Source organism: Herpailurus yagouaroundi, unplaced genomic scaffold (assembly GCF_014898765.1).
Source record: "Herpailurus yagouaroundi ecotype Mexico unplaced genomic scaffold, PumYag 142, whole genome shotgun sequence".
Classification (NCBI taxonomy): Eukaryota; Metazoa; Chordata; class Mammalia; order Carnivora; family Felidae; genus Herpailurus; species Herpailurus yagouaroundi.
Genome location: NW_024412397.1, coordinates 17,403,362 through 17,428,406, shown reverse-complemented (window position 1 = coordinate 17,428,406; position 25,045 = coordinate 17,403,362). Strand labels below are relative to the sequence as shown.

The following is a 25,045-nucleotide window of genomic DNA, read 5'->3' as shown; positions in this document are numbered from 1 at the left end:
TACATTAAAAATCATGTAGTCTTATCTCCCACACGAAGGAAGGATACCCTTTTAGGACATCCTGACCCTATGGGCCCTTTGTCCGTTTAGAGTCATTCATTTCTTTGTAAGACACTATAGGGAGAAAGCCCTTTAATTGACATCACTCTTCTCTCTTTGTATAATAGGAGAGAATATTTGCCGTGGTAAATTTATGAGCACTGCCTGGCGCTCTCACCGTGGCAGACGACTAACACGGGAGGTGCGCTAAGGAGGGGCGCCTGGCTGGCTCAGCCGGTGCAGCATGCGACTCGATCCCAGGGTCGTGAGTTCAAGCCCCACTTTGGGTGTGGAGATGACCTAAAAATAAAATCTTAAAAAAAAAAACAAAGCTGGGGGGATACCTGGGTGGCTCCGTCAGTTAAGCGTCCGGCTCTTGATTTCAGCTCAGGCATGATCTCACGGTTCATGGGATTGGACCTGTGTTGGGCTCTGCGTGACAGCACAGGGCCTGCTTGGGATTCTCTCTCCCCCTCGCTCTCTGCTCCTCCCCTGTTTTGGCACGTGCTCGCTCTCTCTCTCTCTCTCTCTCAAAATAAACAAAGTGTTAAAAGAAAAAAAGAATCACTGGAAAATAACTATGGATGTGTTAATTAAGCCAGTTGTAGTCACTTCACAATGTGTATGTATATTAAGTTATCACATCGTACACCCTAAGTTTATACACATTTCATTCGTCAGGTGTACCTTCAAAAGGCGAAGGAAAAAAAAAAAGAATCAATGGGTTAACAAAAGCATGGGGATTTTATTTTATTTTATTTTATTTTTTAATTTTTTTTTCAACGTTTTTTATTTATTTTTGGGACAGAGAGAGACAGAGCATGAACGGGGGAGGGGCAGAGAGAGAGGGAGACACAGAATCGGAAACAGGCTCCAGGCTCCGAGCCATCAGCCTGGAGCCTGACACGGGGCTCGAACTCACGGACCGCGAGATTGTGACCTGGCTGAAGTCGGACGCTTAACTGACTGCGCCACCCAGGCGCCCTGAAAGCATGGGGATTTTAAAGCCCAAGAAAACCTAGGTTGCATTCTGGTTCTGCCATTTTACAATGGAAAAACGATTAGTCTCAGAAGTTAAATACTATACTCAAGGTAATTTGGATGGCTTTTTGCAGATAACTTCATTTTCTTCATTGTAACATAGGTGTAATCAATATCTAACTCACATGGTTCTTTTGAAGGTTAGAGATCAAAATGCCTGGCACATACAAAGCAGTCAGTAGTTTTTATTGTGACGGTGATACGTGTTCATTCAACAAATACGTGTTGAACCCTCAACTGTTCTCACCATATGCCAGGCACTATTCCAGATGTTGGCTAAACTGGTGACGAAGACAAACGAGATCCTTATTGTCCTGAAGCTTCTGTTTCAGTAGGTGAGACAACGAAACAGGGATTTCAGTTGGTTCGTGCAGTGAAGCCCACAAAGTGGGGTGAGTATAATAGAGAAGGTGGGGGTGGGGGATAGCTAGTTTAGAGACATTTCCCAGCGAAGCCAGAGACCCAGCAGGTGATGAGAAAGAAAGCGCCTGCCCAGCAGGTGATGAGAAAGAAAGCACAGGCCGTGAAGCAACAGGGGGCTGGAGGGGAAATCCAGCAGAGGACTAGTAAGTGGAAAGGTAGAAAATAGCTGGCTTCTGAAAAGAGGGGCTGGTGTGGCTGGAACAAGGAGAGTAGGAGGGGACGAGGTTAGAGGCATCGGTTTATGTAGGACCTTGAGACCATGATGAGGAGTTTGAATTTTATTCTAAGTACAGTATGAGGTCAGTTGAGGGTTTTAATCAGAGGAATGATATGGATTGATTTATGTTTTAAAAAGACATTTTGGGGGCGCCTGGGTGGCTTAGTTGCCTAAGCGTCCGACTCTTGATTTTGGCTCAGGTCATGACCTCATCGTTTGTGGGTTCAAACCCTGCACCGGGATCTGCGCTGATGGCACAGAACCTGCTTGGGATTCTGTGTCTCCCTCTCTCTGCTCCTCCCCTGCTCGTGCTCACTCGCTCGCTCTCAAAATAAATAAAAATTTTTAAAAAATAACAAAATTAAAAAAAAAAGACATTTGGGCTGCTGGTTGGAAGCAAGAAAACCAGTCTACAGGCTCTAATAGGATTCCATCAGCATCTGATGGTGGCTTGGGTTACGATCATGGCGTTGAAGATGAGGAGACGTGGAAAAGTGCGTCCGACAGGACTTGCAGAGAAATTACTTGCGAAGAATGAGGGGTTCGGGAGGACTGCTCTAAGTTTTTGCCCTGAGGAACCGGATGGAAGGGTCGGCTGGGATGGAAGACGGCAGGGCCTCACGCAGGAGTAGACCTTGTTCAAAGAGGATTTGGGACTCGTCAAGTTGGAGATGGCTAGAAGACCCACATTTTAAAGCCCGTTTGGCCACAAGCCCTGTGTTTTTCCGATTTATATTTGTTCCCTTCTTTTGTTGTTACAACTTTTTTTTCTTTCTTATCACACATAAACCTTGAAAATCAGAATCTTTGTATCTTGAAGTTGTGACATAAGCCTTTCCTGGCCAAACACTCGCATTGGGAGTGTTAAATGCAGTGCTGTGAATTGGCCAGCCGAAGTGAGTGCATTCATCCCATTTTCTGTCTTCAACATGTATTTTCCAACCAACACATAAGACAGATTCCAGAAGAACTCTGTTCCTTCTTCCGTACGGTGCTAACATAAAGAATTAACGAATGGGAAAGTTCTCCCTTGGCAAAGGTTTCAAATTCTTTTTTGAGAGGATGTGCTCTCTTTACTAAAGATTTTCCAGGGTTTCTCCAGACCCTCAAATGTAATAATTGTGCGACAAATATTTATTTTGGATTTTGGTTTTATTTGGTATCTTTCTGGAATGCTTTTCACTTACCCATTTCACCTTATTTACTATTTTTGTTCTGGAAAGTTTAGTATCTTTGATGTATTAAGACTGCTTTTATTTGGACTCACTCCTCTTCAGTTGTAATCTTGTTTTGTTCCTTTGGATTGGTGGGTTACAGAGGAAAAACCTACTGTTATCAGATCATATGCAGGATAGATGAGGAAAGAAAATAAAACTAGGTACAGAGAATTACATTTTACAAGTTTTTTTTAAAATTTAAATCCAAATTAGTTAACATATTTACACGTTTTAATGACCTTTCCTTCTTCCTTCCTAAAAGCCAGCTAACCCACTTTTCCGTATTACGACCTTGGCAAATGTAAAATTTCCTAACTTTGGTTTCTTTTGTATCAGTTATGTGTTGCTGCATAACAAATTACCCCCAAGTCCCAAGCTTAATACAAGCAGCATTTATTATTTCACACAGTTTCTGAGAATAGGAACCTGGAAATGGCTTGGCTGGGTGGCCTTGGCTCCAGCTTCGGCCTCTGCTGAGGTGGGAGTCCAGCTGTTAGGCAGGGCTGCAGCCGTCTGGTTTGACTGGGGTTGGATAGTTCTCAGGTAGTTCACTTACAGGGCCTTCGGCAGGAGTCCCAGCTGTCTTTCCTTATCACTCGGGCCTCCCACCGGGCTGCCTGAGCATCCCCATGTCAGGGCAGCTGGCTTTCCCAGAAAGAGTAACTGAGAGGGAGGCGCGATGGAGGGCATAACATGATTGACTTAGGATCGTCTTTAAAGCTTTCCAAGTGTCGATGCTGAAAGTCCTTTCTCAGATAAGAAATGCTCGTATCCCATATTTCAGATTTATATCCTGCTGTTCTGTTTCTGTGCCTTTGTGTGTGCAGAATAGTTTCATTTTAATGCCAAGTCATAACATTAAATTCAGATGTCTTTTGGAGACGTTCTCAATGGCCAACACTCGTCTTATTGTAACAGTGCCCCTAACTCAGTTGAAGTGCCAGCCGTATGAGCGTTTCTGACCACGTGTTTGACAAGCCAGCACTGAGAACTGCATCATGAGTGCTGTCTAGCAGACATCTGTTTAGAAGGTGCATCCTGATTCCAGAGGTGTTAGAATGCAGAAAAAAGTTTTCTAAGAATTGAAGAAACAGGGCAAACAGTTTTCTCCTCCAGTCATGGGCAGTACAGTAGATCAAAGACTTCTGGGGATGAGTTTCTTTCCTCTTGGTTTTACAAAGCCTGGAGCTCACAGATGCCTAGTCTGAGGGGGAAGGACACACGAACGGGCAGTTTGCAACTGGAATGAATGTGCAAGTTATTTCCACGATACTTTTTTCTTTTAATTTGGTTTCAGAAACATAAACAAGGAAAACCTCTCTACCGTAACTTAGTTAACTTTTTTTTTCTTTCCGTCTTCCTTTTCTTCCTTCCTTCCTTCCTTCCTTTCTTTTTTTTTTTTTTTTTTAAGGAATAAAGATCACCGTAAACCCAGAATCAAAGGCAGTCTTGGCTGGACAGTTTGTGAAACTGTGTTGCCGGGCAACTGGACATCCCTTTGTACAATATCAGTGGTTCAAAATGAATAAAGAGGTAACTTTTTATTTTTTATTTTTTTATTTTTTTATTTTTTCAATATATGAAATTTATTGTCAAATTGGTTTCCGTACAATACCCAGTGCTCATCCCAAAAGGTGCCCTCCTCAATACCCATCACCCACCCTCCCCTCCCTCCCACCCCCCATCAACCCTCAGTTTGTTCTCAGTTTTTAAGAGTCTCTTATGCTTTGGCTCTCTGTCACTTTAACCTCTTTTTTTTTTTTTTCCTTCCCCTCCTCCATGGGTTTCTGTTAAGTTTCTCAGGATCCACATAAGAGTGAAAACATATGGTATCTGTCTTTCTCTGTATGGCTTATTTCACTTAGCATCACACTCTCCAGTTCCATCCACGTTGCTACAAAGGGCCATATTTCGTTCTTTCTCATTGCCATGTAGTACTCCATTGTGTATATAAACCACAATTTCTTTATCCATTCATCAGTTGATGGACATTTAGGCTCTTTCCATAATTTGGCTGTTGTTGAGAGTGCTGCTATAAACATTGGGGTACAAGTGCCCCTATGCGTCAGTACTCCTGTATCCCTTGGGTAAATTCCTAGCAGTGCTATTGCTGGGTCATAGGGTAGGTCTATTTTTATTTTTCTGAGGAACCTCCACACTGCTTTCCAGAGTGGCTGCACCAATTTGCATTCCCACCAACAGTGCAAGCGGGTTCCCGTTTCTCCACATCCTCTCCAGCATCTATAGTCTCCTGATTTGTTCATTTTCGCCACTCTGACTGGCGTGAGGTGATATCTGAGTGTGGTTTTGATTTGTATTTCCCTGATGAGGAGCGACGTTGAGCAGCTTTTCATGTGCCTGTTGGCCATCCGGATGTCTTCTTTAGAGAAGTGTCTATTCATGTTTTCTGCCCATTTCTTCACTGGGTTATTTGTTTTTCGGGTGTGGAGTTTGGTGAGCTCTTTATAGATTTTGTATACTAGCCCTTTGTCCGATATGTCATTTGCAAATATCTTTTCCCATTCCATTGGTTGCCTTTTAGTTTTGTTGGTTGTTTCCTTTGCTGTGCAGAAGCTTTTTTTTTTTTTTAATTTTTTTTTTTTAACGTTTATTTATTTTTGAGACAGAGAGAGACAGAGCATGAACAGGGGAGGGGCAGAGAGAGAGGGAGACACAGAATCTGAAACAGGCTCCAGGCTCTGAGCTGTCAGCACAGAGCCTGACGCGGGGCTCGAACCCACGGACCGTGAGATCATGACCTGAGCCGAAGTCGGACGCTTAACCAACCAAGCCACCCAGGCGCCCCTGTGCAGAAGCTTTTTATCTTCATAAGGTCCCAGTAATTCATTTTTGCTTTTAATTCCCTTGCCTTTGGGGATGTGTCGAGTAAGAGATTGCTACGGCTGAGGTCAGAAAGGTCTTTTCCTGCTTTCTCCTCTAGGGTTTTGATGGTTTCCTGTCTCACATTCAGGTCCTGTATCCATTTTGAGTTTATTTTTGTGAATGGTGTGAGAAAGTGGTCTAGTTTCAACCTTCTGCATGTTGCTGTCCAGTTCTCCCAGCACCATGTGTTAAAGAGACTGTCTTTTTTCCATTGGATGTTCTTTCCTGCTTTGTCAAAGATGAGTTGGCCATACGTTTGTGGGTCTAGTTCTGGGGTTTCTATTCTATTCCATTGGTGTATGTGTCTGTTTTTGTGCCAATACCATGCTGTCTTGATGATGACAGCTTTGTAGTAGAGGCTAAAGTCTGGGATTGTGATGCCTCCTGCTTTGGTCTTCTTCAAAATTACCTTGGCTATTCGGGGCCTTTTGTGGTTCCATATGAATTTTAGAATTGCTTGTTCTAGTTTCGAGAAGAATGCTGGTGCAATTTTGATTGGGATTGCATTGAATGTGTAGATAGCTTTGGGTAGTGTTGACATTTTGGCAATATTTATTCTTCCAATCCATGAGCAGGGAATGTCTTTCCATTTCTTTATATCTTCTTCAATTTCAAGAGGTAACTTTTTAAATGTACTTTACTTTCTCAGTCATAAGAGAGAATGATAGTAAATTAATTAGCATCATTATCCTCAGCGTATGTTTTAGAATTTTGATCTGATAGACATGGCTGTGTTACTACTGAAGTAGTGAAAAATCATCATTTTGCTAAGACAGTCCCTTGTCATGTTAAAAAAAGGTAAGCAATAATAAAATCAATTCTTTAGTCACTAAAAATTGTGGAAATTAGGAATCACTCGGAGCAACGTTAACAGAGGGTAAATATTGCCAGTACATTCTAACATATCCATACAGAACTCCTTACAACAAATTATATTCCAACCAAAGTCTCGCTTTTTTTCCTTTTTCTTTCTTTTTTTTTTTTGGAAAATAACTGTATTTTCCAAATACAGTTTCCAATATTGAGGGTGTGGACAGATGTCTCAGAACTTCTGGAATCGCTTCTTGCTGCCAGCAGCCTTCGCGACTTTGAGCACATTGAAGCATGGTCTTGCTCGAGGGCCGGCGCTGGCCCACTGTAACCGTGTTGCCCATCTGGATCCCCGAAGCAGGGGGACAGGTGCACGGGCGTGTTCTTGTGGTGTTTCTCGAAGCGCTCGTGCTTTCCCCTGCAGTGGAGGAGGTCTCGGTGGATGACAGCAGTCTTCGGCGTCTTCGTCCCGGTCACCACACCAGGCAGAATCCACCCTCAGATGGAGACATCAGCACTCAAGGGGCATTTCTTGTCAATACAGGGGCCCTCAGTGGCCTCCTTGGGCATCTTGAAACCCAGACCAATGTTTTTATAGTTTCGTGGGAGCTTCTCCTTGCCAGTGTCTCCCATCAAGACCCCCTTCTTCTCTTGAAAGATGGTTGGCTGCTTCGGGTGGGCACACTCAGCCTGAGGGTCCGCCATCTTCCCAACTGCCCGAAGAAAGGCAACCGAAATCTTTAATTAAGATATTTCCAAGGTGACATGGAAGGTTAATGGAATGTTATTTTAAACATTCCATGTAACTATTATATCAAAAGATTTAGGCTATTGTGGTACATTCTGAAGTAAAATTCAGGCTGGTAGAGGGGAGCGTTTATTCCTCTTGTGGAAATATTGTATCCCTGCACCACCCAGTAAGGAATTTAAAATCACATCTTGGAATCCTTTTTTTCTTCAAAGTTCTTTGAGCTCTCTGCCACTGGGCTTTTCCCACCAGTCTGTCCGGCCCATGTTGTGTCTCACTTTAGTGGGCCTCTCTCCTCTCTTTCCACCTCACCTCACTCCCTTTCCTCCTAGATTGTACCTTGAAACTCCATATTCTTTTCACCCTGCTAGTCAAATAACTACACTTTCTTCCGAATTCAGTGCGAAGTCTACATTTGCAAACCTGAAACTAAGTTAAAGAGCCATTCTGAGATTATCATCTTTCCTTTAATGGGATCATTCTGTGCCTGAGAAGAAATCTGTGGTTTTGTACAATTTTTAATTTCCATCCCTTACGCACAAGTAAGGTAGAGCAGCCGAACTGTAGTGAGAGATTGCGTGTAGCCTCTGGTGTTAGGCCTCTGTTGGAACCCTGACTAGCGTTATTAGTCATGTGAATTCCTGTCGTCCGGGGTTATGAGGATTTAATGGACAAGATGTTTCATACACTAGGCTTTCAAGAAATGGTAACTAAAGTTATTTTTAACAGGGCACCTGGTTGGCTCAGTCAGTTGAGCATCCAGCTTCAACCCTGGTCACGATCTCGCTGTTTCTGGGTTTGAGCCCCAAGTCAGGCTCTGTGCTGACAGTTCAGAGCCTGGAGCCTGCTTCAGATTCTATGTCTCCCTCTCTCTCTGCCCCTCCCCTGCTCACGCTCTGTTTCTCTCTCTCTCTGAAAAATAAATATTTTTTAAAATTTTTTAATAAAAAATAAAAATAAAGTGATTTTTAACATTTTCTCAATTGCAAAGTTGCTTTTATTTTAACAAATGCCTTCTGAAAGAGAAACAACATAAAACTTACAACATTAAGAATATCATTTGTAGGGGCGCCTGGGTAGCTCAGTCGGTTAAGCGTCTGACTTCAGCTCAGGTCACGATCTCATGATTCGTGAGTTCGAACCCCTCATTGGGCTCTCTGCTGTCGGCGCAAAGCCTGCTTGAGATCCTCTCCCTCTCTCTCTCTCTCTCTCTGTCCCTTCCCTGTTCTCTCTAAAATAAACATTAAAATATATATATATATATCATTTGTAAAATATGCCCTGGTTTGAGAAAGGTAAAAATGTAGGGTGTGGGGAGTACTTCTTAGATTTGAAGAGTTATAATAGACTCTAAAGCCCTCACAAGTCAAGTTGTATTGAACCATTCTTTTTTAAATATCTTTTTGGGGCGCCTGGGTGACGCAGTCAGTTAAGCGTCCGACTTCAGCCAGGTCACGATCTCGCGGTCCGTGAGTTCGAGCCCCGCGTCAGGCTCTGGGCCGATGGCTCAGAGCCTGGAGCCTGTTTCCGATTCTGTGTCTCCCTCTCTCTCTGCCCCTCCCCCATTCATGCTCTGTCTCTCTCTGTCCCAAAAATAAATAAACGTTGAAAAAAAAATTTTTTTTTAAATAAATAAATAAATATCCTTTTTTAAAAAAACGTTTATTCATTTTTGAGAGACAGAGACAGACAGAGCATGAGCGGGAGAGGGGCACAGAGAAAGAGGGAGACACAGACTCTGAAGCAGGCTCCAGGCTCCGAGCTGTCAGCACAGAGCCGGACAGACGCGGGGCCCGAACCCAGGAACCGTGAACCGTGAGATCATGACCTGAGCCAAAGTCAGCCGCTTAACCAACCGAGCCTCCCAGGCACCCCTCGTTGAACCATTCTTATGTTCATGAGGCTATTTTAAGAGCTATTCCTTTTTATTTTTATTCTTCTGAGCTTTTTTATTCTGAGAGAGAAAGAGAGCGTGCTCACACAAGCAGGGAGAGCGGGAGAGAGAGAATCCCAAGCAGTCTCCATCCACACTGTCAGCGCAGAGACCGATGCGGGGCTTGAACCCACAAACAGCGAGATCATGACCTGAGCCAAAATTAAGAGACACTTAACTGACCCAGCCACCCAGGAGCCCCTTAAGAGCTGTTCATTTAACAGATACCTGATGAGCACCTGTTTCGTGCCAGGCCAGGATCTCAGGCCATGATGATGAAGCACTGACACGCACGGTCCTGTCCCCCCCACCCCCCAGTGGAGAGAGACAGTAAACAAATAAGAGAGTTCTTTGAGCTCAGAACTGTGAGGAAAATAAACAGGGTGATATAAAGTGAGATGCACTGAAGTCTTAAGCAGGAGAAATAACATGACAGGATTTACGTTTTTAAAACACAAGGCCCCTGCTTGGAGAGAAGCAAGAGAGGAGCAAGAGGCCCAGTTAGCCGGTGCCCGAGCTGGCCTGGGCATGGTGGCAGCGTGGCTAGAGTGACGCCGTGCAGCGGGAGCAAAGCGCCCAGGCCAGGTTACTTTAGAGGCAGAGTTTAACCAGCCCCGATGGAAGAAAAAGGAAGGGAGATCAAGGATCACCCCTGGATTGGTGACTGAAGCATCTGGGGACGTGTTCTATACTGAGGTATTGAAGGCTGGGAGAGAACTAGACTTAGGGAGAAAAAGCAAGGATGTGGTTTTAGATGTGTTAAGTTCGAAATGCCTGTTAGACATCTGCATGAATCAGCTGCGCAGTTTGCATATCTGGAGACACATTGGAAGTTTATGTTACGGAAGAGGACCCAGTAAAGGGACTAAGAAGAAATCTGCAAGAGGGAAGGGAGGACATCCAGCAGAGAGGGATACGAAGCCTCAAGGGGAAAGTATTGTAGGAAGAAAGGGGCAGTTCGCATTCTCGGTGCTGCTGAGAGGAGGGGATGTGGGTCAAGGGAGGTTTGTTTGGGGTGTTTTTATTTATTTAAGATACAGAGTACTAGAGTAGGTTTTTGAGAGTGGTGCGATAAAAGAAACAGATGCTAAAGCAGGGAGAAAATCTCCAGGAGCAAGGGAAGAGCCTAGGATTGGCAGAAGAGGAAGAGGTTTTCCTCTACCCTCTTAGGTTCAGCCTCTGGGTGCCTGTGAATTAACTGATGAAGTACAGATTAACAAGAGAAAAAGGTTTTTTTTTCCTATGGGAATTTACAAAGGAAGTAGCTCTGTGAATAAGCCAGCAGCTTACATACTTACTTAACAGGGAAAAGGGAGGAGGGAGAAAGACGTGTATGGGAAGAATGAGTGGGTTTCTCTAGGAAATGCGAAGAGGTTTCTAGAAGAAGAAACAGATAAGAAAGTTTGTGATAATGTTTCTTCATGCGGGTGCAAGTGGTCTTTCATCATCACGGCCATAAAACTCTTCCTGGAGAGGGGATTTATGGTAGGTTTATTCTTAGTCTCCCTCCCAGATAAAGTCACCCCGAAGGAGGAATTTCCGGTAGCCTCATTTCCCGGAAGTTTTTGCTTTTAGTCAGATAGGGGAGTCGCTGGGAAAGCCGCTTTCTGCAGTCTGTTCATCCCGGACGTCTTCAGCTTGAGCTAGTCTGCCTACCAAGCCTCGCCATGGTGCCAAGTGCAGCCCGCCATCCCAGCTGTCATATCTTCAGCAAAATGCCCTGGGCCTGGTGCAGGTTCTGAGGGGGTGAGAGTTGAATTCAGTTGGTTGGGGTTTGGAGAGAGAGAGAGATGAACTTAGTAAACTACGCTTGCAAGGAATCTAACGTAATGGAATGAGGTACACGACTCAGCTCCTTGGCAACGTGCCGGAGGTGGGTGGCCCTTACAGATTAATGAGTAAAGGGGAAAGAAACCTTAATGTGGTGACCAAAGCCCTGAGGGGAGAGCTTGGGAGACCCTTGGACGGCCATCCTTCTCATCACCGACATGCTTTCCATAGCCCTTCTCCGCCCAGACCCTGAAAGAAGTGTAGTAGTTAAGGAGTTTGTCCTCTTACGGAATTTTGCAGATGAAAAAATAGGGTCTCAAGGTAAAAAAAACAAACAAAAAACTTGCTTATGTGTATTCGCAGCTAATTTGGCCATAACTGAAATTAATAGCCAGGCCTAACTTTCTGTGTTACTTATGCATTTGCCATTGTAGATTTCTTTGAATACTGATGATTTGAACAGTTTTAAATGACAAAATAGACGATTTTCTGTTTGGGGAAGAACTATGGGAGAGAGCTTAACTCTCTGGTTAATGCATTTGTAAAAGAGTGTGGATTTCTAAGACTTTAATCTTAAATTACTCAAAATGTTGCTTGGTTGTTTTTTTTTTTTTTAAGTAAGAAATATTTCAGGACTTGAGAAAAGATACGCTTTTCAAAGCTCCGAGGAAATCAACACATTTTTTACACAGCACACTTTATAAGGCATGTTTTGATGAGTCATTCATTTACATTCTCTTACTGATTCTTTCACAGATTCCAAACGGAAATGCATCAGAACTAATTTTTAACACCGTGCACGTAAAAGATGCAGGCTTTTACGTCTGTCGAGTTAATAACAATTTCACCTTTGAATTCAGCCAGTGGTCACAGCTGGATGTTTGTGATGTCACAGAAGTAACAGGAAACCTCCAGGGTAAGTGATAAATTAAATTGAATACTGGAATGGGAATCGCCTTACTTTATTTCAGATGTTTAATTTCATAGCATCAAAAATAGTACCGGAAGCTCACATGTGTACTTCTCACCAATAGAAGATCACCAGTTGCTAAGATTTTTATCTCCTGTGCTTTGATTCCTTCTCGGTGAAGGTTGATATGTATACGCATATATATATATACGTATATGTAGATGCCTTAAGATGACTTGGAGCCTCAGACTGGCCCTGGTGCTGACCTCTGGGAACTTCTTCTCTTTCTTTCTCCACTGTATATTTTTCTCCCAAACACTCGTATTACTCTGAACATACTGTGTTGTGGAATAAAACCTCTAGAGTCGATGTTGACATGAAAGGGTGCGTATCGTTCACTGCAGTAAAGTGTTTCAATCAGACTGTTTTTCTAGTCCTTGTCATCTATCTACTTAGTCCAGTAACTGGTATTGATTTAAAAACTCAGTCTGTTCTAAAGAGTCGCCCTCAGATGTTATTTTTCTTATTCACACTCACAGTCAAGAACCATATTCTTTGTCATTTTGCCAGACAAAAAGAATAGGTGGGAAACAGACTTTGTTACCAGTCTGTCTTCCATTCTTCTGTGTCAATGTAGCTTTTCCTATACCTGAATAAACAATCTCTAAAAATAGTCATGATGAAGAAAACTATTTTTGTCTTTCTTGACTATTTCTGTGCATGTAATGAACTTTAATATGTTTATAAGTGAAATCCTCTGCATGCAGAGGACATTTGAGTCTAGCATGAAGCATGTATGTATGATTTACATGGTGGGATTTTACATTCTTACGTAAGCATGAGACAAAGGCAGTGTGATGGAAAGCCAGACGCTGGCCATGCTGTCTGTTACACTGTGTGTGTTGTGTAGAACAAAAAGCATTGAACAGAGTAAAAGGTGATGTGTGTATATGAGAAAGTTAATTATATGATATCATCCCAGTACATTCTTTTGTACATTTTAGTCCTGTTTACTTTCTCTTTGTTGATAAGAGGATGTGAACTGTAGAGTTTCCAGCCAGTTCCCCATATTAGAGAAGAACTAAAAAGAGAGTATAAAAGAAAATAAGAGAAAGAACACTGGTGAATTAAGGTGTCAAAAAAATAAAATAGCCTTGCTGGCCTTATTTGTGAAGCCTAATTGCTTTTAGCATATAGAGGTATTTTTTCCCATTTTCTTTGTATCAAATTTGTATTAAACCTAAATATCTTTCTCGATGGCGGTGTTTGTGACCCAGCCAGTAGACTCCCACGGTGGGCTTTTTTGGGTTCCGCCCCTCCCCCTGATTTTGTCAGAGTCTTCACCTTTTTTGAATTGAACTGTTTTAAAATTTTTTTTTTTTAACGTTTATTATTTTTGGGACAGAGAGAGACAGAGCATGAACGGGGGAGGGGCAGAGAGAGAGGGAGACACAGAATCGGAAACAGGCTCCAGGCTCCGAGCCATCAGCCCAGAGCCTGACGCGGGGCTCGAACTCACGGAGCACGAGATCGTGACCTGGCTGAAGTCGGACGCCCAACCAACTGCGCCACCCAGGCGCCCCTGAATTGAACTGTTTTAGAAAAATGAAAAAAAATAAAGTTAAGTGCATGAAATCCTATTCGTTCAGCAAAGACTGATCACCTGCCGTGTGTGAGACACCAACTTTCAGGACAGAGACTTGGGGCTGTGTTAACACTGGTAAGACCTCCTTCCTCGAGGACCTTAGAGCAACATGAGCGTTCAATAAATAACGCTCTCTAGTGTCTACCTCAGGAAGAAATGCTAGTGATAGTCGATCCATATTTATTCCATGCTGAGAACAAAACCCCTCCTTCTAATAAGCTAAACAATAGAATGTAGCACTTTCTGTTTGAAATATGAATATCACTCAAGGTGTTAATAAGTCATTTGCCCCCACCAAAAAGATTCTGTGGCCAAACACATGTGAAAACCGCTTGAACGATTTTCCCTTCTTGAATACACAAAGCATACTAATGATTAAAGCTCTGAGAAGTCCTGCAATAAAAAATCTGTGTAACTGTATTTAACCCAGAATTTTCCAAACTTAACTTGTCTACAGCATCCTGTTTTTTCTAGTTTTTTAAAAGGTTTTTATTCATTTTTGAGAGGGAGACTGAGAGAGAACAGGGGAGGGGCAGAGAGAGAGGAACAGAGAGAGAATCCCAAGCAGGCTTCGCAGTGTCAGTACAGAGCCCGATGTGGGGCTCAAACTCACAAACTGTGAGGTCATGACCTGAGCCGAAACCAAGAGTTGGGCGCTTAACCCGCTGAGCCACCCCGGCGCCCCTCTACAGCATCCTTTTATCCACAGAACATCTCTTAGTATTTCTAGAAGTGCCACAGTTTTATGAAACAGAGTTTGGGGAGAGGCTAGTAAGGATTACAAAAAGATTAACTTGAAAACACTTTTTTTTTTTTTTTCAGTTAAAGGGAAAAAAGTATCGTTAACCTAGAGATTTTATTTATGTTCGGTGATATTTTTCTTTTAATTTCAGGGAGTTTGGATGGCATCTCTGAATCCAAGTTGCAAATCTGCGTTGAACCAAGGTCCCAAAAGCTGATGCCTGGGAGCACATTGCTTTTACAGTGTGTTGCTGTTGGAAGCCCTATTCCTCACTACCAGTGGTTCAAAAATGAGTCACCATTAATACATGAGACAAAAAAGCTATATATGGTAGGAAGTTGGTTATTTGCGTATTTTGTGTGTTGATATAGAAAATAAATAGTGTAATTAAAAATTAAGACAGACATTAAAATTCATATCCTTTGGGGAGTTTTCACGTTTTCCTTGTTTTCTTTTCAAGTCCCTTGTTGTTCAATATTAACTGATTCTTATATTTTTAAAAGTACTGGAACATAACACTAGCCCACATCTAAGGGCTTACACTAAAATGTCAGATAGTATTGGGCCTAACTCACCATTATTAGAGTCACTAATATTTGCCTGCTAATATTTAACCTAATAAATGGAAATGATGTAAGAATATCTAAAGTCCTCTGAGATGTTACAGGTTTTTTCCTGACTTCAAAATAACTTTTTCTCCAAGCCAATTTAGATTAAAATTGAGAAGGAAATGTGTGTGTGCTCTAATATTGATAATAGGTGCCTTATGTGGATCTGGAACACCAAGGGACCTACTGGTGTCACGTATATAACGATCGAGACAGTCAAGATAGCAAGAAGGTAGAAATCATCATAGGTAAGCAGTCTTACTCAGTGTTCTCACCAATGGAGTACAATACAAATTATTTAAAATGAAACATTTAAGCCCCGGAAATTCTACTTTTTACCTCATTCTGTTTAATGGTGTGTTAAGTCTCAGGAGTTACGTTGTTTATATAGAAATGCGAGAGAATACATACTTCACAATCATAAACGTTTGTGGGGAAAAAGGATTCTTTAAAAACTTTAGTTATCAAAATCTTGATTTAAGTGGGAAGAGAGTTTCAATAGCACGTCTTTTTAAAACGGAGCGCTACAGACCTAGAAAGGAAAGAATGATTGATTACCAACCAACAATCCACATTATGAAGTTCGTAATTTGGGAGTTGTTCTGTTCAGGCTTACTGCATTTATAGTGAGGTCGTCCACAGTAGGAGATGTCGATGCACATGTTGGTTTGCCAACATATTTGTATGATATTTATTTCTCTGTTTACCTGATGGCTGCCCTTCCTGAGAGCATGAATTACACTGTATTCACATTTGTTTTCTCTGGAACAAGGAAGAACAGATGCAGTGGAGTGCACTGAAGGTAGCGTAATCCTTTGGTTTGAACCCGAATACCCTGCATGCTGGTTCCTCTGGGGAGCGGTGGAGTGCTCTGTCTAGCCTGCTGAGTGCAGCGATGGAAAAAATACTAGCTATAAGAAAGAGATTTCGCTGAACGATACTGTATCTCAGTGTTAAGGTTCATAAATTGCCAGCGACACTGTCAAATGGACACACGTAACTAATTTCCACGTGACTAATTTCCAGTTGACCTTCTATCGCATACCGTAGCATTACTGCACATCTTCTGAATAGGAAACACTTGCAGTTAATTCTTAATGTTAATTTTTACCTAGAGAGTCTGTTAAAGAGACGGATGGCTGTACTATCATGGATAGCCATTTGGATGATCACAGCCATCCTTTTGGCCATGGTTGCGTGCTGCTCTGATGCGAACGTGCTTTCCGCGAGAGTTTCCCGCGAGAGTTTCAGGACGGGCAGTTTCTTGTGGAGCACATGTTTTGTCCGGTGTCTGATATTTGTTTCAACGTAAACAATTTTACGAATGAAGATCCATTTTTGAAGCTACAAGTCTATAGATGAATCCACTGTGTCATCTTTGTCATAGTGTATAAAGAGAACCGGACAAGAATTCAACATAAGCTTTTAAGTTGTTTTAATTCTGTGAAGCATTGCGTATAAGTTCTAATGAGTAAATTGTAATACTTAAGTTACCTCCTTCCCTTAGTATATCACATTGTTTCACGAAATTCGATTTGTAGATAGCAAAGTATTTTTTCAATTCCTGCTTTACACTTTTACTTAACCTTGGGCTCCACGTGGGTAAAGTAAAAAAAAAAAAAATGACGTTAAATCTTTTGGTTCCTGGATTTTCCTGTCTTTCATTTCTCTGTGGTGTCACATTGAAGTGCTGTAATTACTGGTCTTGTCCCAAAGCATACTTTTGACCAAGAACTCTCTAGCATAAAGGGATCCCAGTCCTGTTGTCCACAGGGGCCTTACATGAGAGAAGTTCTGTGAAGAAATCCTAACAAACTCGTCCTCCTTCTCTTACTCCTTTTTTGCCTGGTTGCATGATTTTCTCCACCTTCCTAACGTTGGATATCTCTAAGAACTAACATACACACTAGCACTGCTGTTTGGCTTTAGGGCAATGCATGGAAATCACCGTCCTGCTGGGGTGCTGCTATGGGGTGCCTGTATGATTCTCTGCGGTTTTCACAATGGCAAACATTATTAAATTCTGATTTTCACACAAATCCTCTCAGCACGCTTGGAGGTGAAGATCCAACTATGCAACTACTTCAGGAATTTCCAATGGAAAAATTAGATACAACTTTTCTTTCTCAAAGAGCGTAAAAGTTGAGATGTTTTCTAATTGGCAGATTGACACATACCATTAAGAGTGTCCCACTTCGTATCTTTTTTGGTTTTTTTAGCCTGCAGAATATGATGTTACCTACTTCATTTTATGAATTTTGTTAAAGATACTTAATCAGGACAAAAGTGGGGATTGAATAGGTGAAGCTTGGGATTTTTTTTTTTTTTCCAACATTTATTTTTGAGAGACAGAGACAGAGCATGAGTCCGGGGCAGAGAGAGAGGGAGATGCAGAATCCAAAGCAGGCTCCAGGCTCCGAGCTGTCAGCACAGAGCCCGACCCGGGGCTCGGACTCATGAAACATGAGATCATGATCTGAGCCAAAGTCAGACACTTAATCGACTGAGCCACCCAGGCGCCCCAAAGCTCAGGATTTTCTTTAGGGCAGTGAAACTATTCTGTATGCTCATCGTAACGGTGAATACTTGCATGCAAGTTTTTTTTTTTTTTAATTTATTTTTGGGACAGAGAGAGAGCATGAACGGGGGAGGGGCAGAGAGAGAGGGAGACACAGAATCAGAAACAGGCTCCAGGCTCCGAGCCATCGGCCCAGAGCCCGACGCGGGGCTCGAACTCACGGACCGCAAGATCGTGACCTGGCTGAAGTCGGACGCTTAACCGACTGCGCCACCCAGGCGCCCCTTGCATGCAAGTTTTTAAAACCATTTAGTAGGAGGCCAGAGGAGGGGGAATCCCTGGATGGAATGCAGAATGTAACCAAAGAATCTAAATGTATTACAAATGTAAAGTGAAGAGGGGATGGAAGAACAAGGTGCTGACCCAAGTAACTAGAAATGAATGACGTCTGTAAGAGAAGCAAGAGACATCGTAGAGAGCTCTGTACAATTGATGTAGTGATTATTGATGATACTCTTTAGTTGATTTTATACCACAGAGAAGAATAAGTTCCTTCATGACATCTTATGAACAATGTAACATTTATAGTTTATTGTTCGTGTTAATTGGCATCTTCATAAGATTTACAAAGGAGAAACAGATGGCTATAATGTCATGGGTATTTGCTTAGATGATTTTATCTGTCCTTTAGGCAGAGAGTGCAGGTTAATAATTCTGAAACTACTGTACCTCCAAAACACATTACATTGGTCTAACCATGAGAAAAGCATCAACTAATTCAAACTGAGAGAGATGCTACAAAGCACCTCACCAGTAATCTTCACAACTGTCAAGGCCATCGAATCAAGGAAAGACTCAGGAACTGCCACAACAAAGAACCCAGAGGGGCATCAGAAAATGTAATGTGGTGTCCTGAATGGGGTCCTGGAAAAAAGAGAGAGAGAGGGGGAGAGAGAGAGAGAGAGAGAGAGAGAATATTAGTGGTTCATTAGTTGTGACAGATACACCTTACTAAATACAAGACATTAAAATAGGGAAACTGGTGTTTACAGGAACTCTCTTTACTCTCTTCACATTAGTTCTGTAAACCTCAAACTGTTGGACAAGTAAGAGTTTTTTAAAAAAGAAAATATCATTTGAGATTGTTTCTTAGTTTCAGGAAGTTTACAGTTGAGGCCACAGACCTATCCCTTGACTCTTTTTTGTCCCAAAGGCCAGAATAGCTAAAACTCTGAACACATCATGAAGGAGTCTGTTCAGCTTTTTGCCATTCAGGGAGCACATTCATGACTTTGAAGTCCTCGCTGACCCCAGCAGCCTTTCTCCGTGTTCACTGCTTGCGTGCCTCCTCTTGGAAGGTGTTTGGAAAGTTCTAAACTGAACATGCCTGAATAGCTTGAAACCTACCTCTTTGATTGGTCTGACTGTTTGTGCCACGTGGGCAGTTTGATTATTTAAAACTAATCTATTTTCTCTTACTTCATTTTAGATGAATTAAATAATCTCGGATGCCCTGGTGAGTAATATAAATGTAAAATGTTAACTTGAATGTAACAACTTAAAGGTACTGTAGATATTCTTTGGCCACAGTGGTAGTACTAAACTTTTTTCTTTACTAAAGTAATACAGCGGAGGATTGAAATTGGTACTTCTATGAAGTATAATTTCATGCAAGCGAAAGTATTGAAGATATTCTAGATTACAAGACTGTACAGACAGAAGCATGCTGCAGCCACAGAAAATATCAATGTATATTTTTATCAGTGTGTACATGACTCTGTGGCCTAAAAAGGCAGTTACAGGGGGAAGTGCGTGATCTTTAATTTGAAAGGCAAGAAACGGTCTTTGAAAGAATGACGGGGGTAACGTTTCCGAACTTGCCAGACTCCTGGGACCTAGTTCAGAGTTGCTCAATCATAGAACACACCTGAGCTAGTCGGGTGGCTTGTCTTTCTCTGAAGCAAGAGAGGATCGCTGGTGCTGTACAGAGATACAGCCGGTCGTTGACCAGGAAGAGACTGACAGCAGAAGTTTCCGTCACCCTGGCCACTTCTGACCATATCAGATGTCTGAACAAGCGAAGCTGACGGGAAAGCCTTAGTTGTGGTGACACACATAGTAATGCTGAGGACCACATCAAGACAGGGGACGTCAGCATGGGCCTGAAATCCTGAAAGGCAGTGATGGAGCCTGTGAAAGTATCTGGAAATGAAACCTTACACAAACAGTTGAAGGAGGCAACTACATCATTGAATATTTACAGCGATCCCTCTTACTTCTCGGCAGGTCATTTCTCATTATTTTAGCACCATAACTAGCCTGCTTAGTTTCGTGCCCATATTTGACTAGTCAGCGTCTGCCATTGTGAGCAGTGACGGGGCTGTGCCCCCTACGCAGATGCAAATTAGACAGACCGGGTCGCCTCCCTTACGGGGGTGCTGTCCTGCTGAGGAGTCTCGTGGGACTGTGCTTCAGACTCCAGACCCACACAGAATTAGGCCTTTTCCTAAATTGGCCTCTTATTTCTTGCCGTTCAGTGAACACTGTGAAAAGTTACCTCGGGAAAACTTTTATGAGAAACCGCCGCTAAGCCTCGGAGATTTTCTTGGCCCCCCTCCTTCATTGTATCCTGATTCCTCAAGAATCAAAAGATGCCCCCCAAAGTGAGGCTTTGAAAAAGAGAACGTTTAAAAACTTGTAACAGGCTCCGGCGTTTTATATGTGCTGTTAAAAACGCAAACAGAGTTACCCTGTGTTGTGGTGGACACATCGCTGACTCCACTCCGTCTTTCCCTGTGGCTTCTCCCGCGTGGTCCTGGGCGTGGGAGGTATTTGGCTCTAGGTATACAGATGGCGGAAAGCACGGACTATGGAACGAGGCTGACTGGCTCAGTTCCTTTGAGCCAGCTGCTTCATCTCTCTGTGCTCGGATTCCTTATTTATGTGATGGTGGAAAGATACACCTCGGAGACGAGTTGAGGTTTATTTGAATCCGTTACATTTAAAGCACGCAGAATAGGACCCGGCAGACGTTCAGAAACCGTTCGGCGCTTCTGCCGGTGCCTGGTGCCACCACCCGCCGTCTTCAGACTGGTTTCTACGTGGCCTGTTACAGATCACTACCCCCAGCCGTGGTGCTGAATTTCCGAAAATAGTCCCCTGTCCCGAGTCTAACTCTGCCCATCCAGGTATGTTTATCAAGAAGAGTCTGAAAATCTTAAAATTATTGGTTAGCCGTTAGGAACCACATTCTGTCCTTTGCTGCTGCCGATTCTGCTGCTCATTGGTTCCGTGTATCTTTAACCCTGCAGATATTTGTATCACCGACAATAACATCCTATCTTTCTTGCATTTTTATCTTTTTGTAGACCATGAAGAGCAAACGGGTGATCAGCCTTTGGGTGAGTAGAGCTTTAAAATGCTTGGCCAAAATACAACTTTGCGGCGCTTTTATGGTGATCATGAAGGGAGTCGAGACATTTTAATTTGGCAGCTGTTCCAAATACTTAAACGACGTCGAGACCAGATGTTTTATTTTGGATATTGCTAAAAGAAATTACAGCACATGGGGCTTAAAGAGATTATGAATTCAGTTTCTGGGGCCTAGCCAGCTTCTCTGGGGGGATTTCTTTGTTTTGGCAACACGCAAACAGACAGGTAAACAAGAAACTTGTATGCGTTACAGAGAAGTGATGAATACTAACACGATCGCTTGGTGGGGTTGGAGGTTGGAGAAGCAGCGGAGAGGTTGTGATAGCAGCTTTACGTTTTAAAGGAGAGAGAGACCTGCCAGATGGAACAGAGTTTCGTAAGCACACAGTTGTAGACAGTGAGCCAGTGTGTTGTATTCTGGGGACAGCCAACAACACACAGTCCCCTAGAGCACAAAGAGAAAGCGGGGGAGAGGTCGGAAGACACCAGACCTTGAGGAGCCCCGTTTGTCTCGCGAGCCGTTGGAAGGAGACTTGTTGGTAGAGGGCTGAGAGTTGTCTCTCTTAAAGGCCAGTCTTGTACAGGCATAGAAAGTAAACTGGAGGGCAGTGATGTTCTTGGGGGTTTTTTTCTTTTCTTTTTGCTTTTTTTGGTTAGGAGGAAAGTTAAGAGACCGTTGCAGTAGTCAGTAGTCTAGGTAAGAAATCACGAGAATCTGAACTAAGATAGTACCAGTGAGAACGCAGGAGACAAAGCAGACTCAAAAGATCTTGAGGCGATAGAATCAGTAAGCTGTTCTTATCACCTTGCTGTAGGGCATAAAAAGTAGGCAGGCGTCACCATGCTTGCTCGGATTCCTGCTTGGACCACTAGGTGGGCAGCGATACAACCCACTGAGTTAGAGGACACAGAATGAAAAGCAAGATTCAGGGGATAGGTGACTATCCGTTTGAGACCTAACCCGTCTGAGGCATTTGCATCACATTAGGTGAAGACACACGGCAGTCGGCGGCAGCCAGCCCCTTGTATGTATGTATCTGGAGCTGTAAGGGAAGGCCAGGGTTAGAGACACAGGAGCATCATCAGCATAGAGGTGGAAATTCAAACCGAGGGGGAGCCCGCAACAGATTGCCAAAGGCCACAGAGAAAACGGCACATACTGGGTAACCTTTGGAGGGAGCAGGGAGCCCATAGAGTATTTTTTAACCATTAGAATCATTTGTCACTAATCAGATACTATATAAAAGTCTAGATTTCTAGGTTCTTTTGAAAAGTGGTAGCTTTTGACCGGTAGCTAATGACTGAATAGTGGCCACCCCTTGGCAGAGTGCTTGTGCCCCCCGTTTTCCTGTTGTACAGCCTCAGGCCTGCTTCACTGTCTCCCCCTTTCTCTGTCCTCCTCCCCTCCTTCCCCATTTGGTCTTGCCATGTTGCTAAATTTCTTTACATTGTGGCTGGGTCTCAAAAGCGGGAGTCGTCAGGACTCCCTCCCTAAGGCTTAGCCCCAGAACTGGCGATCGTCTCGCCAAATTATGTTGTTCAAAGAGAATCACAGGGCAGCCCAGTTTCAGGGGTCGGAGCCTTGCTGAGGGCAAGGATGGGGTGGCTGCTCGGAGGTTCTCTTCTACCACATCTGTAAAGGTAGGCATGGACTAAGGAACTTGGACTTTATTTTGAGGGACATAGAGATGAAAAGATTCTGTCAGATTTGGGGCTAGTACTCCATTTTTGGTAGCCAAAGGTTTGTGTTTTGTGTGTGGTTTTTTTTTTTTTAATAGCACTTAATCTATGTCAAGTTTTTTTTCCAGGGGCTCCTGAATATTATTTATTTTGGATGAGATGAGTAACACACTATTAGAATAATTAGATGTGGAACGAATGCTATAACATTGTGTCGCTTTTTAAAGAATATATTGCGTTAAGCTTTGGAAGATGCCTGGGATCACGTAGTTAAAATACCTTTCTGAAGTGGTTTTATTATTCTATTGTTTAATCAACTGGCATTTATGTTTCCTTTTTCCAATAAATGGTTTGTGTTCAAGAAATTGTGGGTGGCTCTTACAGTAAATGTTTTTCTTCAGAAGATTCTTCCATTTATTTTTATCACTTGAAAACCATCATGAATTGCTTGTGTAGCTGCTATTTTGAAATTGCCTTTGATTCCTCACTCTTCTCTCCCCAGCTTTGCATTTTACCGCTTCTTGCTCTGTCATATCTCTGAAGTCTGGCTTTTCCTTTTCCTTCCTACGACCAATTCCCGGAATGGGTCTTTGTCATCTCTGTGTTGACCTGCTTCTCATCCCAAATACACCCCAGTTCACCTGTCATTCACAAGCAGATTGGGCAAGGTAAGATTTACTTACCCATCCTCTTCATTACCATTAAACTCGAGAAAATGCCCTGCGAAATTTTAGGAATTGGCTATTAAAAACTTATCATTGGGGAAAATTGTTTAAAGAGCTGTGGTCAACTATTGATACATAGATTTTAAGCCACAGAGTTCTCAAGTTGTTGAACCCTGGCCCTCTGAAAACTGTACCAGGTGTTCTTTCTAAGTAACAAAACCAGTGAATAAGGAATTGACATTGGCAAACACAAGCTCAGTTTGACAACTGGTCTTTTTTCCCCCAGACTCCAGTGATTTTTTTCTGGTACATCCCTTATACTTGTGTTTTGCCAATAAAACATAGTCTAAAACATGTATTAGAATTAAATTATCATAATATTCCATCAGAATCACCTCTGTGATTTACAAGCACTTTACTACCTGAATAACTTTGGGAACCCATGATTTGGGCTGGAGCATGTAAGTCAGACATTCTCTTACTTCCCCTCACTTAGAGGTAGATTGCACTGAGTCTGTCACTGTATCGATGGGTCTGAATTCTGATAGGGTTGCTGGGCTCCCGGAAAAAGCACTGAAAATTTTCTTTCTGTGGATTAGTCAGGTAACAGTCTTGCTCTAGAGTGGGTACTTTGGTGTAAGGGTACATACCTAGTTTATTTAAGAAGAAATCTAAAAAAAAAAAAAAAAAAAAAAAAGATCCAAGAAAGGTTAAGTTTTATACTGCCTCCTGTTGGAATCTATCCTGAGTGTCCTCTGCTTTTTCAATGATTTTTAGAACTAAAGGCAGTTCAATAGAAACTTTATGTCTGAAGTCTTCGTATATGAAGTAGTCTTGATAATTGGCCTTTTTCTTTTGAATAAAAGAAGAGATTATCATTTGTATAGGACTTGAAGTGACTTTTTACTGAATTAGAAATGTTTAAGGGGCGTCTGGATGGCTCAGTCGGTTAAGCGGTTAAGCATCCGACTCTTGATTTTGGCTCAGGTCACAGTCTCATGGTCTGTGAGACGGAGCACCGCGTCGGGCTCCATGCTGACCGTGCCGAGCCTGCTTGGGATTCTCTCTCTCTGCCCTTCCCCCGCTTTCTCTCTGTCTCAAAATAAATAAAAAAGCATTAAATTTTTTTTTTAATGTTTATCATTTCATTTTTTTTCTAAAATATGTGTATTCATGAGAATAAGCAATTTGCAAGAAATCTCTAAGAATGTAAACACAGAATACAGATACCATGACCTAAAAGTATTGGGGCTTTTCACAAAGTAGGGTTTTCTTTCACTTTAAGAGAGTCCCATTCTTGGAGTTGGTGCTAGTTTTTCTCCAGACCTCACTTAACATTAGATTGAAATGTTCTGTGGAAAGAAAAGAAATTTCACCAAAGAGTTTTGATCAATTTAATGATTTGAAACATCTGAAATTCTATTCCGTATGGCAGACATCACGTCAGCAATGTGATTATTTGTGCCTGTTTCAGCTTCATCGAAGTCGTATTCATAATTTATAAATAAACTACTTAGTAGCACTTAGTGACAGAGGTCGGTCACCTAAGTCCTGGCCTGTGTCGGGAGGTGGCTCAAGGTCCTACGCAGTGTGGCTCTTCAGCCAAGTGCTCTTGTTACACCTTCGTCACTGCCCCCTGGTGTCTCCGTCACATTTCTGCCATGACCTGTGCTGCACATACGAGCCCTCCAGAAAAACATTGTATGTCATGGCGCAGCCTCAACTCTTTAACCGCTAACCCCGCCCGCGACTAGCAAACGTATA

General features: G+C 42.6%; 1 protein-coding gene and 1 pseudogene across 2 annotated transcripts in view; one reads left to right on the top strand and one right to left on the bottom strand.

The window, feature by feature from the left end:
* Positions 1–25,045, top strand: part of MALT1 (MALT1 paracaspase) — a 65,186-nt gene that overhangs the window by 17,116 nt on the left and 23,025 nt on the right. The window contains exons 3-9 of one of the 2 annotated variants that reach the window (XM_040478683.1): positions 4,349–4,470; positions 11,838–11,997; positions 14,530–14,708; positions 15,138–15,234; positions 15,759–15,788; positions 18,994–19,020; positions 20,873–20,905. In XM_040478683.1, coding sequence (XP_040334617.1) covers positions 4,349–4,470; positions 11,838–11,997; positions 14,530–14,708; positions 15,138–15,234; positions 15,759–15,788; positions 18,994–19,020; positions 20,873–20,905 — 648 coding nt within the window. The remainder of the gene's footprint in view (positions 1–4,348; positions 4,471–11,837; positions 11,998–14,529; positions 14,709–15,137; positions 15,235–15,758; positions 15,789–18,993; positions 19,021–20,872; positions 20,906–25,045) is intronic. The other variant, XM_040478684.1, reaches the window with a different exon arrangement.
* Positions 6,784–7,335, bottom strand: LOC121032874 (40S ribosomal protein S11-like; annotated as a pseudogene).